At 41.7% G+C, this 18,552-nt stretch overlaps 1 protein-coding gene across 1 annotated transcript in view; it reads left to right on the top strand.

The window, feature by feature from the left end:
* Positions 1-2,985, top strand: part of LOC108795126 (lymphocyte cytosolic protein 2-like) — a 41,364-nt gene extending 38,379 nt beyond the window's left edge. The window contains exons 8-9 of the mRNA XM_018566318.1: positions 1,377-1,526; positions 2,825-2,985. Of these exons, the coding sequence (XP_018421820.1) occupies positions 1,377-1,526; positions 2,825-2,953 (279 nt within the window). The 3' untranslated portion in view covers positions 2,954-2,985. The remainder of the gene's footprint in view (positions 1-1,376; positions 1,527-2,824) is intronic.
* The last annotated feature ends 15,567 nt before the right edge of the window (positions 2,986-18,552 follow it).

Genomic DNA, 18,552 nt, shown 5'->3' with positions numbered 1-18,552 from the left:
TGTGTGTATTTGTTACTAAAGGCTGGGGTGCGGGGGGGGGGGTTGAGGGGTGTATTTGAGACCACTGTTGAAGATGCCATGCTGCCACCTAGTACAGGGGGCCACCAAACAGTCTCTGCATTGTGAGTTGTCTGGATCACATGTTGGGGAGCAACAAGGAGCCCGCTCCTCTTGGGTTCATGTTCACCTCACTGAGACACTGAGACCACTACACCTTCACCTCTACTTCCTCAGAACAATGTTCCTATTTTAACTGGAAAATCCACAAATCAACAGAGAGAACCGATAGTGCAGGGACCAAGAGGAAAGGGAACAAGCCTTAAAAACACACTGAGATATAAATTGCTGGCACACTGTCCAGTAAAGTAAACTTTCCACCAGGCACCCTAGATCTCTAGCCGTGTACCGCATTGCACTCTGTGCCTTGTTTCTCAGATAGTAACGAAACCCCAGCCATAAATTTAAAACGACAGTCAAAATGTTTCTTCACTGAAGTTGATAGCTTGCCATCAGAAAATAACAAAGGACATCAAAGCAGACTCCATCGTGTACTGTTTAGCTAAAAACTAACTTAATTCAAGTTGCACCATAGTGTCTTGTAGATAGCTGTCTCTAAAGAACTAAAGGAAAAGGGCTAATAATCTGTTAATACTAATACTGGTCCCCTCCTGTTAAATCTTACATGTAATGGAGTATTGGGTGGGAATGGATGGCAAGATATAAGAAGTCATCCACATGGATTGTCCACATAAACTGTCTTTTCAGACCCTGTGTCATCTCCTTTAAAAGGGATCCCTCTATCACAACCGTGTGGCAATGGCTAAAAATAATTTAGTTAGGATGCTTATTGTTGCTATTGTCTTGACTCATAAACTACCTCATTAGCACAAATGAGGAAAGACTTTGCTTGATAAATCTTGTCATGGGAGATCAGGGCTGGTGGCATGCAAAGCGTGTTCCAGAGACAGTTCCGAGGTTAGGGTAAAGCAAGTTTCAGTGGCAGTTCCAAGAACATGGAAGGCAGCTGGCACTGTGAGTTTCAGAGACTGTTCTGAAGCCACACCATGGAGTTCAAAAGACAGACTAGCAAAACATTTGGTACAGGAGCAAGGTAGCAGGAAGCAATCACAATCCCAGCAATCTGGGCCTCAGAGACTGTATGAGGGCTGTGCCACTGCTGGCCAATAGGACTGGAAGGGGGTATCGTCTCCATTGCCAGGATATGCAGGCTTGGCTGAGAGAGGCTAGGGAGGCTGTAGTGTAGAAGAGTGTGTCTCTTGCTCCAAACAAAGGACAGGAAGGGAAACTATTTAAAAAGATTCGTAAAGGTTTTGAAACATTGATAAGTCTACCACATATATTTTTTTTTTTCACAGGATGGTACATTTCTAGTACGAAACTGCTCACAGACATCAGTTTCACAGCCATATGTTCTTATGGTACTATATAGAAATAAAGTCTACAACGTGCGAATTCGCTATAACCAAGAAAGCCAAGTATACCTTCTAGGATCAGGAGTACATGAGGTATATAATATGCTTTAATTATTATGTATGAAATAAGATTTTTTCCAATACTGAATTTCAATATTTTAACAACAGAATATAACAAACTTATCATCCTCCACCAATTAAGAGTAAGTTGTGTTAGAAATCATCTTTTGTAAACCAGGTCACCTTCTCAGCCAAGTCACTGAAATTAGCTTTTGCATCCTCTGAATATAGTCAGCATCCTTTGTTTAGGGAGTATCCCAGGGGCGTTCCCGAGGTGGTGTGTCACCTGCCATGATGTCATCACGCACATGCGATGTCATCAGGCACACGTGCGTGATGATGTCACGTGCGGTTACCTGCTGCGTCCTACCATTTTGGTGATGGACTCTGGCAGAGAGAGGAGGGGACTTTCACCTGGCGGAATAAAGTATGCCGCCTGGTCCCCTCCTCTCTCTCTTGCAACTTTTGGGCTCTTGTTTGTTTTGAACAATGAGGCAAAGGGTTAGAACCTCTGTCAGGTTTTATTGCCATCTGTGTCCCTGGTGGGGAGATTTACCCTTACCCTTGCCGTCTGTCAGTGCACGAAATAATGCAAAATCTCTAAAACTAGGACAAAGACAGAAACAAAAGCACATTGTTAGTAGAGTGAGGACGGATTTGAACTTCTGTCAGTTCTATTGCTGTTCATTTCTTCCTTTACCTTTAACAAAAAAAAAACCTGACTAAAACCTGACTCTCCATTTCTTTTATGGTGCCATAGAAAGGGAGGGAAACTCTCCCCAATGGGATTACAGACAAAATGTAAGTGAATATGTAAGTTTATGGGAAATGTGGGAAAGATCAGAAGTAAAACTTTATTTAACAATTGAGAAAACTAAAAACATTTCTCAGCATCCAGCAAAAGCATTAGTATTAATACTGTAAGCTCTTGGTTATTATATGGTTGATCCTAGAAAAGCAGGTCTAGTGATAAGTGAATTGTATGTGTGACTGTGATTTTATAAATTCAAATTAGTTTCCTTTGCTTTCAAGAGACAATACAAGCCAGTATTATAGTGAACTGTGCTCTAAAGATATGCCATGTTATGAATAAAAGTTTTATTTACCGGGTTATTCACAAAAGGGTGAAGAGTTTGGAGAAGGCAGGAGAAGTGAACAATCTAGGACGACATAGCTGATTTGGAAAAACTCTCCAATTCAGCTCACTTTCCAGTTTGGCTGTGTTGTCCCAGATTGTTCACTTCTCCTGCCTTCTCCAAACTCTTCGCCCTTTTGTGAATATCCCTGTTAGTTTTACATAAAATAAATAATTACTTGTTGTCACCCAACAGACTTTTAACTCAGTGCCTGAAATCATCGACTTCTTCCGCAACACTCCGCTTCTTCTTATTGATGGGAAAGATCGAGGCTCAAGACAACATTGCAAACTTACATTCATAGCTTCAAGATGTTTTCATTAGAATTACCCTGCTAACATATTTTTTCAAAAAATTATAGAGTGTATTAAATTATCTGCCCTACTGAATGACAGGTTTGCATATTTCCAAAGGTTCTGGGTTCCCTGGAGGAATTACCTCTCCATGGGAAAAAGGCAAGCTTGTGAGGCAAGCTTTGAAGACTAAATCCCATCGTCCAACCCTCATCGCACATATTGAATCCCTTCCCCCTACACAGCAGGTATAGTCTGCCCTGGGCTGGGAAGGAAATCACTGGTGTACCCCATCCCTGGACTTTTCTCTTACCTGTTTGGCCCCCTTCTTTTTGAAATTTTACTTCTTTCCATAAATAAGTTATATGGTTCTTAACAAATGTCCCTGAAAAGAAGATAAATTATGACCAACAGAGATATGACACGGAATTATCTCTATCTACAGAAATCATCTTCTTTTTACTTAATAGAGGCGTAGAGATGATTGAATACAGAATGTTATATAACGGTACTTATATAATGTAAACTACAAAGGTAACCTGTATTTCTGGCTTAAAACTTTGCACATTGACTTATGGTTTGTTACCTTGAAAATACTGTAAAATACATTCTAATACTGTTATTATTACATTAGAAGACAATAAAAATATTGAAAGAGAAATTAAAGAGCTTGACCTTGATTAAAGGTCAAGTTAACATTTTAGTTTCTGAGCAGTTTTTATTTTCTTACCTAAGGTGGCTATTTTTCACATGCACATAGACTTTAAAGCCTATCACCTCCACCCCCCCAGCATATATTTTCTGAAAGTGTATGGCCTATACACTTTAGAATTACATTAAAATGGTACTGTTAATTTTATGTCTGCCAATAGTTGAGGAATTGTTCATTAAAACAATATATTTCAGGAATTGTTCATTCATTTGAAACACTATTTTCTATAGACTACATTAAAAAACAAATATATGTGAATTTAAAATTGTGTATTTTTGCAATGGCAAAAATCAGTTAAGCCAATCCACAAAACAGCCGCAGACTGCCAATCTTCACCCAGTACTTATTTATTTAAAAAATGCAGTCAACTCCAAGCTTGTGATCCCCGTCTGATGGTCACTCAAAAAATGAGTTGCTCAAGATTGTTTTCTTTTTTAAATGTTTTGTTTTGTATTTCATTTCAAAATAACTGTGCAATTATTTATGCCAAAAATGTATTTTTAGTGTCAATCTATCAGGGGCTTAGTGTCAACTGGAGCAGCTTTGCGCAATGACGTCACATGTTACCTCCGGCGGCCATCTTGATGATGGACGCCGCCAAGATGGTGGGATAGGTGGGATAGGGTATGCCGGTGGGTCCCCTCTCTCGCGCAACTGTCGGGTTCTTGATCTATGTCCGAGTGCCCGACTTTTCAGTGGAGGTGACAAAAAAATAACTGTCAGTCATTTTAGTGTCACCCCCTCTGATGGTGTCACCTGGTGCAATCCTCACCCCCCCGCATTCCCGTTGTGACACCACTGAATATATAAATGGCAGAATATACATGTCACTTTTTATATACAATAACATTAGCTGTTTTATACACAAACACTGGTTAAACTACAACGTTTATTTTCTTATGTTGCATATTTTTGTCTTTAGATTAAACAGACAATAAAATATAGAAAATAAAATATTTGCAAAACAATACTACTATGCTAGCCAATAATACAAGATCGGCAATACTCCAATCCAGACACAAGAAAACACACACACAAACTACTACCACTCACAATACCAGATAAGAAGCAAGTTTAAATGTTTTTGCAAACACACACTGCTTTCTCTACCATTTAAAAGTTAGCCATACCAGTCAATTCTACCTACTGGGCCAGTGTACTGTATGCACATACAATAACAGGCTAACTCTGTCTCTTTGAATCTGTGTATAAAAGAGGGCAGCGTGTACATACAAAGAATACAAAAATGTACAAAACACATACTGTACATAGAAGCAAAGTAGTTTAAAATAAAAGTGATAAAAATACAGAAGATAACCTAAGTTCTCTTCTGCTCCAGGGGGAGCATACCCACAGTCAGTAACTGGACTCCAAGTATATGAATAATTATTAATTTTCAGGCCACTGAATATACGCTGTTTGGGATCAAAGCAAAGTTGTTTACCCCCACGTCTGTCTAATTAGATATTGGTTGAATTGGTTGAATGCCAAGCTAATTTCCAAAGACATGTTTAAACTTGGCAAAAGTTTTAAAACTTTCCCTGCCAATGATGTAAGGCATATGGCGGAACACAACCGTTTCCAGTTGGCCACCTCAGTATGCCTTACGTCACTGGCTTTCACTCCTCGGATATCTGTGTCCCCACCAATCCCCGCTGCTCTCCCGCACCTGCATTGGGGATCAGAGAGACACAGACCACTGCAGCCGGTGGGGGGCAGAGGAGAAAGAGGAGACAGTCAGGATGCTGTGTGGGAAGCAGAGAGCCACTGCCAGGTTGGAGAGCGGAGCTGTGTGAGCCCAGCAGTTCAGGATGCCGAGCGGAGGATCAACAAATATGCAAAATATTTGCTGATCCTTCCATGTGTTTGTAAATAACTGAGCACATAGTAAGCTTACTTTGTTCCCAGTTATGAATGAACAGGAAGTGCTTACATCAAGATTTATACACAGGCGAGTATATTTGCCTACAAGGGACGGAGGTGTCTGATGAACATGATGCCTCGTAACTTCTCAACAAAGTACGCTAGAACAATGAAAATGGTACCAAATGGAAGTGTATACATTTATCTTCACTTTGGGACTAACGATTATTACCCAACTGTAATGTTTTGTTATTTTATTGCAAGGTACATTTGTCTTGGTCAGATCTACACATCATACAGTTACATCGGATGGCTTGTGAAAGTATCATTGCCTAACATTTCCAAGGATCAGTTGCGTGATATTTGCCCTCAGAAGCCAAGATGCCTTGAAACTAAACAATGCAGATAACTTCTGCTACATTTGTGGCGAGGTTACATTTGCATCTCAAAAGTGCAGTATGAGGGCAGTGGTAAAAGAGGCATACCACCTATATTTTTGATGCAAAATAGGGGATCAGGAGAAGAGTTGGGTCCCTCATTATTGTTGCATTACATGTGCAACTTATCTGCGTCATTGGCTAAACAAGAAGAAAAAGTCCATGGCTTTCGCAGTCCCAATAGTGTGGAGGGAACCCACCAATCATAGTAGCAACTGGTATTTTTACATGATTCACCTAATTGGAAAATTGATCTCAAGAACGAAGAAGTGGCCGTAATCCAAACATTCCATCTGCACACCCTTGTGTACCCCATGGTGAGGCCTTGCCTATTCCAGATCCACCAGAATCCTACTCTCTAGACTCAGATGATAATAAAGATGATGAGCATGATGCAGCTGATCTGGGGCCGTCGATGTCAGAGGACACAAACTTTAGCCCACCGTATGCTATGCTCCTCCTGAACCACATCTAATTTCACAGAGTAAACTAACCTGGTCAGGGATTTGGAATTGCCAAAGAGTAAGGCAGAGCTACTGGGCTCCAGATTACAAAAGTGGAACCTCTTAGTAATCTATAATCAGAGTGATGTCAGGAAAAAACAATAAATGGATGGAAAGTTATGGAGCATAATCGCACATCCTTCTCGTAATTTTTAATTATTTTGATGCAAGTTTGACCTGAAGCTGTGTCTTGGAAACTGGAGCCAATTAATGCCCGGGACTTCATTTTCCTTTATTAGTGACCCAATTCTGGTAAAATTTAGATACTTTCATTTCATTTTCTTATTTTTATCAGTTTAATATTGATTTGATAAACTACTGCCTTCAGGAAATGTATGATTTGGGAGGTCTTTTACAAGCTGTAAAAGCAGCAGTTGAAAATGTAATAAATGGTCTGGCCAGCTGAAGCCAAACGTGGAACACAGGGCCTGGCAGTGAAAGGTTTAAACCAGACAACTGCTAAGAATTATATGGTACATATGTTGTAAATATGTTTTGCAATTGTTGCACTCTAAACACAGGTATTGGAACTGAAATGGTCCTGGAGAACTGCAAATTATTTCTCTAATATCAAAAGACTTTCAGGGCAGGTTTGTAGTGTTTTTAGATCTCTCCTTGCAAAAGTCTATGCATAAATTATTATAAATAGAAGCTGAGTAACAAACATGACAATTGTTGACCATAGTATAAAATTATAAAATAAAGAACAATATCTTGATGGAGCATGTATTTTACAGAATAACGGTATGAAAATATGATAAGAATGAGAACACAGGCTTACCAGCTCCAGAGACTTTCTCTCTTGGCAGAAATGAAGACTCATTCAACCTGAAGTACTGTAGCTTTGTGGGCAGTTTACCCTAAAGAATCTACAGATTACATCTGTCGAGGCACTAGTTGGCACCTCCGCCCTCCTTTTTAAGTCACTAGATGGTGCATATTGCAGCCAGTTCTACTATGCAGTTCTACTGTGTTCTAACATCCTTGCAGCCGCTTCTAATGTTAAGTAAGTGTAGCCTTTGTTGCATTTTTTGCAAACAGCAGAAGGTGAACTTGAAAAATGTTTTTTGCATACATGAAAAAGAATCAGGAAAGTTACCGTGTGACAACAAAATATTTCCATTTTATCTGTGCATGCTGCAGCAAAACCGTATGCACAATTTCATACTTTCCTAGTGTGGCCCCTATATATATATATACAGGTGAAACTCGAATAATTAGAATATCGTGCAAAGTTCATTTATTTCACTAATGCAACTTAAAAGGTAAAACTAATATATGAGATAGACTCATTACATGCAAAGCAAGATAATTCAAGCCGTGATTTGTCATAATTGTGATGATTATGGCTTACAGCTCATGAAAACCCCAAGAACCCCAAATCCACAACCTCAAAAAAGTAGATTATTACATGCAATCAATAAAACAAGGATTGTACATAGAACAATATCGGACCTCTGAAAAGTACAAGCATGCATATGTACTTACTGTAGAGAACTGTATTTCTGACTACAAACAGTTAATTGCATCTGTGTGTGAAGAGAGGTGGAGACTTAGGGGGATTGCCGTGCAGAGCAGATATGGATACATTGCTGAAAGGACCTTGAGAACTGCAACTCCCAGCTGTGCGAGAGGGAGGGAGATGTTTTATGGGCTGCAGCTACTGAGCGCGCGCAGTCTGTTACCGGGATCGGGACCTGAAGTGTCCAGATCTATGTGAGACAATGTGAATTGAGACTGCCTGTAATAGAGCTGTGTGGTCGCCTCTGACAGACAGGGACATACATGCTCTGTACCACAGTGTATAAAGACTATTGTCCGGTTGCCAAGCAGCTGAAGAGACGGTAATTGAGTGCCTACACTGAGGCCTAGTGACGCGTCATCGGCGGAAGTATCGCGGCCTAGTTGTGCGGCCGATCCAGCCACTGGAGTGACCCAGTCAGTCCAGCTGAGTGAGCGGAAGTGAACGGAGCCAGCGGTGATCGTGACAGAGACCCTAGATGACCCTAGACGAGCGGTGATGTGTTGCAAGAGGCCATAGATGACTTCTCCTTCCTCCTAAGTGTCGTCCTGACGAAAGAGGGACTTCCATCTGCTCTTTCCAGACAACTCATCAGCTGTGACAAGGGAGCATGGAGACGGCTTCCCTGCTAATCGGGAAGCTGGGTGGCGAGTCATGTGAGGGGGTCTACCTCTCAGGAATACCATGTTCCAAGAGTGTATCACTTACACAGGGGTGTAACTAGAAATCACAGGGCCCCATAGCAAAAAGTTTAATGGGCCTCCAAAAGCAAAATAAAACTCCCAAAAACACCATTGTACAACCCCCTAATTTCCATGGCAGATGGCGATGATACTGAGGTAAGTATGGATCTTTGGAAAGTGCAGGTGGGTTTTATTCACCCTGGTGGCTAGAGAAAATGTTTAAGTGTACAATGATTGAAAGTATACTGATCTTTTTAAAGTGACCATGTTTCTAACTTAACATATTGAGGCAGCCTGGCTTCCTGAGCAATCAGGAAGCTGGATGGCACGTCATGACCCGCCTCCCAGCTTCCTGATGGCTAGAAAGCCTGCTTCATGCTGCCTAGCGACACTGTGAGGCAGCCTGGCTTCCTGGCCAATGAGGAAGCCGTGAGGCGGGTCATGATGTGCCATGCGGCTTCCTGATTGGTCAGGAAGCCAGGCTGCCTTGCAGTGTTGTGAGAGAGCGTGAATCTGGTGTGCTTCCCACGTTACCTTGGGATGCCGTTATCAGTATTCGGTATCCGCGAATACCCAAATAAATATATTGGTACTTGGTGCCAAAAAAAACAATATAAGTGCATCCCTAATAATTACCTTTCTGGCATACTCTGGCTTGCAACTTGACTGTATTGCAGATCTCCAGCCACTATCAAAATCAAAAGCTTTCAGGTGTGTCCAATACCTGATCCCTCTCTGATCACTGTGATTTCTCCTGCTCATACCTATGGCACTACTGTGTCCTGCAGGAGGAGAAGCCACTGTGCACATGGGGGGGACCAGGTAATTGACACAACAGGAAATATCAAATACTAGCAGCAATACTGCAAGAAATATCAAATGAATAGTGTTGAGAATATAACAGGAATGTACAGCACCAAGTACAGAATGGCATTGTGTGGAATACAAATTGTACAGCACAAAACAGTACAGAATGAGTGAGTGTTAAACATAAAATGTACAGCATAGAGCAGGGCTCAACATTTCAGGTCCTGAGCTACTAGCCAGGCCTTAAAAGTTACTCACATCCGGGTGCTCTGCCTGAACCCACCCCATCCGCCTCCCCTCCTTTAACATTGCCTCTCCCACCTTAACTTCCACTATTTAAAACAAAAAAAGGAGGAGATAAAAATAAACCCAACAGACAAGTAAGCCCCCTTCACACTCAATATGGCGTGAATTCCATCCGAATTGATAAACCCTATACTTAAGTACAGGGCTCCATCAACTCAGTTGTATTTCCCTCCATAACATATACAGCACAACACAAATCATATCACACAAACACAGGGCATTACACACACACACACACACACCTCAAACCACAGGGCATAATACACACTGCACAGCACACAGATCATAACACAGACAGCGCAACACACAGGGCATAACACAGACACACACAGACAGTGCAACGCACAGGGCATAACACAGACACACACAGACAACGCAATGCACAGGGCATAACACAGACACGCACAGGGCATAACACAGACAGTGCAATGCACAGGGCATAACACAGACAGCGCAACGCACAGGGCATAACACAGACACAGCAATGCACAGGGCATAACACAGACAGCACAATACACAGGGCATAACATACACGCACAGACAGTGCAACACACAGGGCATAACACATACACACACAGAGCACAATGCACAGGGCATAATACACAATGCAATGCACAGGGCATAATACACAACGCAACACAAAGGGCATAATACACACACACAATGCAACACACAGGGCATAATACACACACAAAGCACAATGCACAGGGCATATTACATACACAGCACAATGCACAGGGCGTAATACATACACACGGGACATAACACAAACACCCAGCACAACACACAGTGCACTGGGCATTATAAACACAGCACAACACACACAGCATTACACATACACAGACTGCACAACACACAGGGCATAACATACACACCGGGCACCCAGACCCATCTCTATGCCCCCCATCTACCCAGATAGCAAGGATAACTTGCCACAAACTTGTGTCGGGGTTAAATTGTAATTTTGTTAACTTGCTGCACATATTCCTGGCAAGTTGTAGACTTGCAGAACACTTGCAGCACAAGTTCTAGTTGACACTTTTTGAATTTGTAGCAAATTTGCTTGGCAAGTCTACAGCAAGAGTCCTGCAGGTCTTAGCAAGAGCTCTGCAAGCTCGCTGGTCTGGAGACTTGCAATGCAGACTTGCTGTAATTGTACAACAAAATTGTGAAGCTTGGCAAGTCTGCAATAGTTTAGCAAGTCATTTTCAAACTTGCAGCACAATTTCTTGCTATCTGGGTAATTACTTGCTGGCACTGCATAAGTAGCTCCCCTCTAGCCCACGATCAGTTAGTCCTCCTTTGGGATTCCCCTGTGCATTTTCCTGTTAAAGATTTTTAAAGTGACCATGTTTCTAACTTAACATATTGAGGCAGCCTGGCTTCCTGAGCAATCAGGAAGCTGGATGGCACGTCATGACCCGCCTCCCAGCTTCCTGATGGCTAGAAAGCCTGCTTCATGCTGCCTAGCGACACTGTGAGGCAGCCTGGCTTCCTGGCCAATGAGGAAGCCGTGAGGCGGGTCATGATGTGCCATGCGGCTTCCTGATTGGTCAGGAAGCCAGGCTGCCTTGCAGTGTTGTGAGAGAGCGTGAATCTGGTGTGCTTCCCACGTTACCTTGGGATGCCGTTATCAGTATTCGGTATCCGCGAATACCCAAATAAATATATTGGTACTTGGTGCCAAAAAAAACAATATAAGTGCATCCCTAATAATTACCTTTCTGGCATACTCTGGCTTGCAACTTGACTGTATTGCAGATCTCCAGCCACTATCAAAATCAAAAGCTTTCAGGTGTGTCCAATACCTGATCCCTCTCTGATCACTGTGATTTCTCCTGCTCATACCTATGGCACTACTGTGTCCTGCAGGAGGAGAAGCCACTGTGCACATGGGGGGGACCAGGTAATTGACACAACAGGAAATATCAAATACTAGCAGCAATACTGCAAGAAATATCAAATGAATAGTGTTGAGAATATAACAGGAATGTACAGCACCAAGTACAGAATGGCATTGTGTGGAATACAAATTGTACAGCACAAAACAGTACAGAATGAGTGAGTGTTAAACATAAAATGTACAGCATAGAGCAGGGCTCAACATTTCAGGTCCTGAGCTACTAGCCAGGCCTTAAAAGTTACTCACATCCGGGTGCTCTGCCTGAACCCACCCCATCCGCCTCCCCTCCTTTAACATTGCCTCTCCCACCTTAACTTCCACTATTTAAAACAAAAAAAGGAGGAGATAAAAATAAACCCAACAGACAAGTAAGCCCCCTTCACACTCAATATGGCGTGAATTCCATCCGAATTGATAAACCCTATACTTAAGTACAGGGCTCCATCAACTCAGTTGTATTTCCCTCCATAACATATACAGCACAACACAAATCATATCACACAAACACAGGGCATTACACACACACACACACACACCTCAAACCACAGGGCATAATACACACTGCACAGCACACAGATCATAACACAGACAGCGCAACACACAGGGCATAACACAGACACACACAGACAGTGCAACGCACAGGGCATAACACAGACACACACAGACAGTGCAACGCACAGGGCATAACACAGACACACACAGACAACGCAATGCACAGGGCATAACACAGACACGCACAGGGCATAACACAGACAGTGCAATGCACAGGGCATAACACAGACAGCGCAACGCACAGGGCATAACACAGACACAGCAATGCACAGGGCATAACACAGACAGCACAATACACAGGGCATAACATACACGCACAGACAGTGCAACACACAGGGCATAACACATACACACACAGAGCACAATGCACAGGGCATAATACACAATGCAATGCACAGGGCATAATACACAATGCAATGCACAGGGCATAATACACAACGCAACACAAAGGGCATAATACACACACACAATGCAACACACAGGGCATAATACACACACAAAGCACAATGCACAGGGCATATTACATACACAGCACAATGCACAGGGCGTAATACATACACACGGGACATAACACAAACACCCAGCACAACACACAGTGCACTGGGCATTATAAACACAGCACAACACACACAGCATTACACATACACAGACTGCACAACACACAGGGCATAACATACACACCGGGCACCCAGACCCATCTCTATGCCCCCCATCTACCCAGATAGCAAGGATAACTTGCCACAAACTTGTGTCGGGGTTAAATTGTAATTTTGTTAACTTGCTGCACATATTCCTGGCAAGTTGTAGACTTGCAGAACACTTGCAGCACAAGTTCTAGTTGACACTTTTTGAATTTGTAGCAAATTTGCTTGGCAAGTCTACAGCAAGAGTCCTGCAGGTCTTAGCAAGAGCTCTGCAAGCTCGCTGGTCTGGAGACTTGCAATGCAGACTTGCTGTAATTGTACAACAAAATTGTGAAGCTTGGCAAGTCTGCAATAGTTTAGCAAGTCATTTTCAAACTTGCAGCACAATTTCTTGCTATCTGGGTAATTACTTGCTGGCACTGCATAAGTAGCTCCCCTCTAGCCCACGATCAGTTAGTCCTCCTTTGGGATTCCCCTGTGCATTTTCCTGTTAAAGATGGCCACATTGCGGCGGCCATCTTCAATAATGTTTATAATGTGGCGGCCATCTTTAGTGAGGTTTACAATGCGGCGGCCATATTTAATAAGGTTTATAATGTGGCAGCCATCTTTACCAAGGTTCGTAATGCAGTGGCCATCTTTAACATGGGCAAGGCACACGGAGGTGAGCTACGGCACACAAGAAGCCGCCGCAAACTCATCCAGGAGTCGGGCACTCAGTCTTTGACTCACCAATTGCGAGGGGGCGAGAAATTTTGAGCCCTGGCATAGAGTATAGAATGGGACACTGTGGAGTATAACATGTACAGCATAGTGCATACAAAGGGATGGCGTGGAACATAAAATGTGCAGTCCAGCGTACAGAAAGGGTCAGCATCCGATATAAAATGTACAGCAAGAGTACAGAATTTGGCACTGTGAAATAGGGAATTGACAATATAGCGCACAGAGTGAGATAGCGCAGAATACGGATTGTATAGCATACTGAATGAGGTATAATATAACATGTACAACAAAGTGTATAGAATGAGCCAGTGCATAATATGGAATGTATAGCATGGCCCATGGCATAAGGTGGCATGGAATAGGGAATGTATAGCATGACATGCAGATTAAGGTGGTAATGAATAGGGAATGTTCAGCATGGGATACAGAGTAGGTCAGTACAGAATAGGGCATGTACAACATGGCACATGGAGTAAGGTGGTACAGAATAGGTAATGTACAGAAAGCACATGGAGTAAGGCGGTATAGAATAAATAATGTTCATCAAAGCACTTGGAGTATGGTGGTACAGAATAGGGAATGTATAGCATGGGGTATGGAGTAGGGAATGTTGAGTACGGCATACTGAATGAGACCTTGCAGGTCAGGGATTGTACAACAGACTGCGACAGGGTTAGGGAAAAATATATGTGTATTGGCAGTGTTGTTTGATTACCTTAATAGAAGGACCTGCTCCTGCTCAGTGCCCTGCTCTGTCCACCTCACTCATGTCTCTGATGCCAAATTAATGATCCCAGCCATTTTCAGACCTCCATCAGTGCAGTGCAGGACCCACATATGCTTTTGTCCCCTGTGCAGCTGCACTGTGCCATCTGGCCCCATCCACATTCTTGTCAGCATGTGGGGACAGCAAGCCCAAATGTTGCTGTCACAAGCAGATTTTGGCACAGTCCACTACTTATGGGCTTTGCCAGGCCCTGCATAAGATTATGTCATCTGTCAGAGCTGCAGAGGAAGTGTGTAGTGGAAAACTTCTTCCTCTGTTGGTTCTGTTTACAAGTGACAGTGACATTCTTGATTGGTAGGAGAAGAGGATGAAAAAGATGGAATGTATAAACCCACATACAGTAGTTGTGCATTTATTTAAACTTACCAGACACCATTGTACTGTATTTTATTTGGTGTCTCCAATGAATCATTTGTACAACACTCTTGCTAGTGACCCTCCATTATTTTCTTTGCTCCGTTCCTTTCCCACCAGTTGCTTTTTAAATAAAATTTGATTGCATACATAAAAAAGTTGACAATGCATAGCTCGAATACATAACATTTATCTCCTGTGTATATGCTTCATAATTCTAAGATATAAATTGCCAGGTACATCATCAGCTAGATGTCTAGGTAAACTGTTAGTGTGTGCAAATTTCAGCAAATTCTATTGGACAGTTCAGTAGGATGAGTAGCATTGGCTAAAGAGTTTTCTACTGGTTGTGACTGAGCTGCAAAATTGGGTGCATCATCCCAAAAATGCTAGTTAAGGGCATCATATTTTGATACATTGTGTGGCTTCCTTTCTCTCACCTATTACACAGGTTTCAATCTAATTGTTTTGGCTTTTCGCTTTGATGGCATGCTTTTTTTTCCTGGTAATTTTGCACTATGACATGTTACAGGCACAGGATTAAGTAGCAGAGCCCAAACAATTGCTTGGTAGAGTGCAAAATTATCAGGATAAAAAAGTGAGCCATGATTTGAAAAGACAAGCCAAAAAAATTACCCTGGACCCTGGCCACTGTGTGGCAATAAGAAAAACACCAAATGTGATGGTGTTGCTACCTTTAGAAATAATAAAAGACAAAAAGTGCAAAAGATGTATGTGTGTCATAATGTTATACTTTTTCTCTTCTTAAACACACTTTAAAGTCCAATTCCAGTCTCTGTGCTCTCCGCCTCCAAAGCCCCCTTCCCCAGTTGAGGTGCTCCCTAGTGGTATGTTATTTTTTTTGGGTTTTTTACTTACCTTTTTTCTGATGTCTTCTATCTGGTCACATCAAGTTTCTGGGTCTTCTTCCTCCTCTGTCTTCCTCGCCGGTGGACATTCCTCCTTTCTGTAGCAATATACCGGTGCTAGTCATTATTTAACCCAGAAGAGAGAAGGTACAAAAAGAGGTACTGGGGAAGTAGCTTTGGAGGGAAGGTGAGTATTGAAGCCAGCTCTTTCCTGGTACAAGCAATTGCTTCCTGGAGCCACTCAGCCCCTATGGCTGAGAATCCTGGGTGACTTTTAGGCCACCTAGCACCGTGGTATTGAGAGAGAGAGAGAGAGAGAGAGAGAGAGAGAGAGAGAGAGAGAGAGAGAGAGACCCCCTGAAATACACATTGTCCCCATGGCGATGAGGACAAGGGCCTCTGCCCCACAAACCTGGACCGAGGGTTGTGGGCGTCTGCGGGCAGGGGGGCTCATCTGCATCTGTGTGCCCCATTTCATTTGAGGACAGAGAGCTGACATGTAATGAAAACAAATAGGCGGAGTGAGTCATGACAACACAACTTGCTGCACCCATTTGTTTATATTTGGCTCAGATCTGTCATTTGCGGCGGGAGTTCGGAAGCATTGGACATGTCGGCAGAACTTTTTTATTTCAGTGAGTCAGCAGGAGTCATTCATCATGATTGATGAGGATCTACATTGCTGGACAACGTGACTGACCTTTGGATTGCATCGATAGACCATTTTTTATGGGTTTTTCTTATATATTTTTTTTTATACTTATTAAAGCCTCGGTTCTCAACTGGTGCGTCGTGACCCAAAAGGCATCACATTCTGGCTCCCGAAACCTCTAGAGACCACACAATGCACATATGGATGGAGCTCCGTCACAGCACAGCAGCCCACACTGGACCCAAGCCTGAGGAGCCACTCCAGTTCTTGTAAGCTAGGGAGACTGGGTGGACCTGTGCGTGTATGAGAATGTGCTGTGGACAGATGAAACAAAATTACAGCTTTTTGGTAAAGCCCATCATTCTACTGTTTTCCGAAAAATAAATGAGGCCTTTAAAGAAAAAAATACAGTCCAACATGGTTGAGGTTCACTGATGTTTTGGGGTTGCTTTGCTGCTTCAGGCGCTGGATGTCTTGACTGTATGCATGGCATTATAAAATCTGAAGACTACCAAAGAATTCTGGGGTGTAATGTAGGGCCCAGTGTCAGAAAGTTGGGTCTCCGTTTTTTTCTGAGCTTTGTATAACAAGGTTTCTCTTCTCTACTATTTTTACAAACAATTGGATATTGCCCTCTGATGGAAAAGTGTGTGAAATCTTTCTTCTAATGTAAATTTGTAAAGGGGTCCATGCTTTTAGATATTTCTTCATCATTCTCTCCTTGCAAGGATTTCAAAATCCTCAAACTGGTAATTTCTTCTTGTGATGTCAATGGTATTGTTTTTTTCTTCATGTATGTACTATTATTTTTAAAGCTAATGTTCTAGCAAACAGATTCAAATCTTTGACCCATTCAAACAGGATAAAATCAACAGTTGGTACAAAGGATGCCCCTTTTTCTAATAATTGATCGATGAAAACTGATTAACTACTTAATAGATTAACTACTATCATTTTATTCTACTCTAGCTGTATATTTCCATCCCTCTTCTTTAGTGATAGGTATTTGTCCCCGTCTGAGTTCTTGTACTTTTACTCTTTGTGTGACTGTATTTGTTTATTATTCTCTGTTCTATAAAATGTAATGGGGTCAGAATTTAAAAGCCTTTGTGGTCCATAATGCCTCTGCCATTATTTCTACACCGTTCTCTGAAAAGATTCTTATTGTTCTTTGAAGCTGAGCCACGAAATACCTCAACAACTTCTACTTCTGTTTCTTCATGCTCTGACTCCTTTGATGTTGATGTATCTGATTTATTATTTATTTGAGGTATTTGTCCAAGTCAGTTTTCTTAATGAAACCATATATACACCATTCTTGTTTGAAAATATTTTACATTACCTATAAATCTCTTGTATTTCCCTATTTTTTCTCCCTTTTTGTATCCTTGCACATGTTTTGTTAATTGTCCCCCAAAGCCATAAAAACAGGATGTGTTTTAAATCTAATTGTTTTTTTGTTCTTCTCAAAAGTAGTTTTTCTAAATTGTAAAAGGTATTGAATGACCCCGGAGTGTGCTCAGTTTGTAAATGCTATACTATCTCTATGGAAATGGGGACTTCTATATATTGTTAATGTAATGCTTTATTTTAAAAACTTTTCCAAACTGGCCAAATAACACCATGATCTGTAAGTTTAAATTCTTCTGAAAAAGTCTTGAATTGTGATGAATGGCCGAAATCTACTTATTTTTCCAGGAAGCCTAGCATCTTTATTTAGGATCTAGGGAATTACCTTTTACCTTTAACAGAGGCCTTTTTTTATTTTTTTGTTTACATGTTATAATCCACATTTTAGGCCTGAAATTACTTAAAACCCCCAAACATTATATATTTTCTGAAAGCCAAGACCCTACAGAATAAAATGGTGGCAGCTGCAAATTTATATGTTGCACGATATTAGAGCAACTCCTTATTAAAATGAACAATTTAGTGAAAAATGCTCTTAAATGCCCCAAAACACAATATAATAACCATTTAAAAAAAAATTAAATATAAAAAATGAGGTTACAACAAGTAAATAGATACCCAACATGCCCAGGTCAAAAATTGTGTGCATCCATAAAACTGCAACAAAATTCAGTACCCCAAAAAGTCCATAGATGCTTTAAAAGCACCCACAGGTCATCAGTTTAGAGATACGCATAAATATTGGCCCTGGAATTATTGCTCTCACTCCTCTGTGCGTGGCATTACTCAACATGTATAGCGCAATTGTCATTTTCATACGTAGGCGCAGCTGGCGCGTGTTTACGTGAAGACACTCGTGCTTGCGGGGGACTTTAAAACATTAAAAAATATATATTTTTA

This window comes from Nanorana parkeri, unplaced genomic scaffold (genome assembly GCF_000935625.1).
Source record: "Nanorana parkeri isolate BGI_ZX_2015 unplaced genomic scaffold, ASM93562v1 scaffold936, whole genome shotgun sequence".
Taxonomy (NCBI): Eukaryota; Metazoa; Chordata; class Amphibia; order Anura; family Dicroglossidae; genus Nanorana; species Nanorana parkeri.
This window is presented reverse-complemented; position numbering and strand designations above follow the sequence as displayed.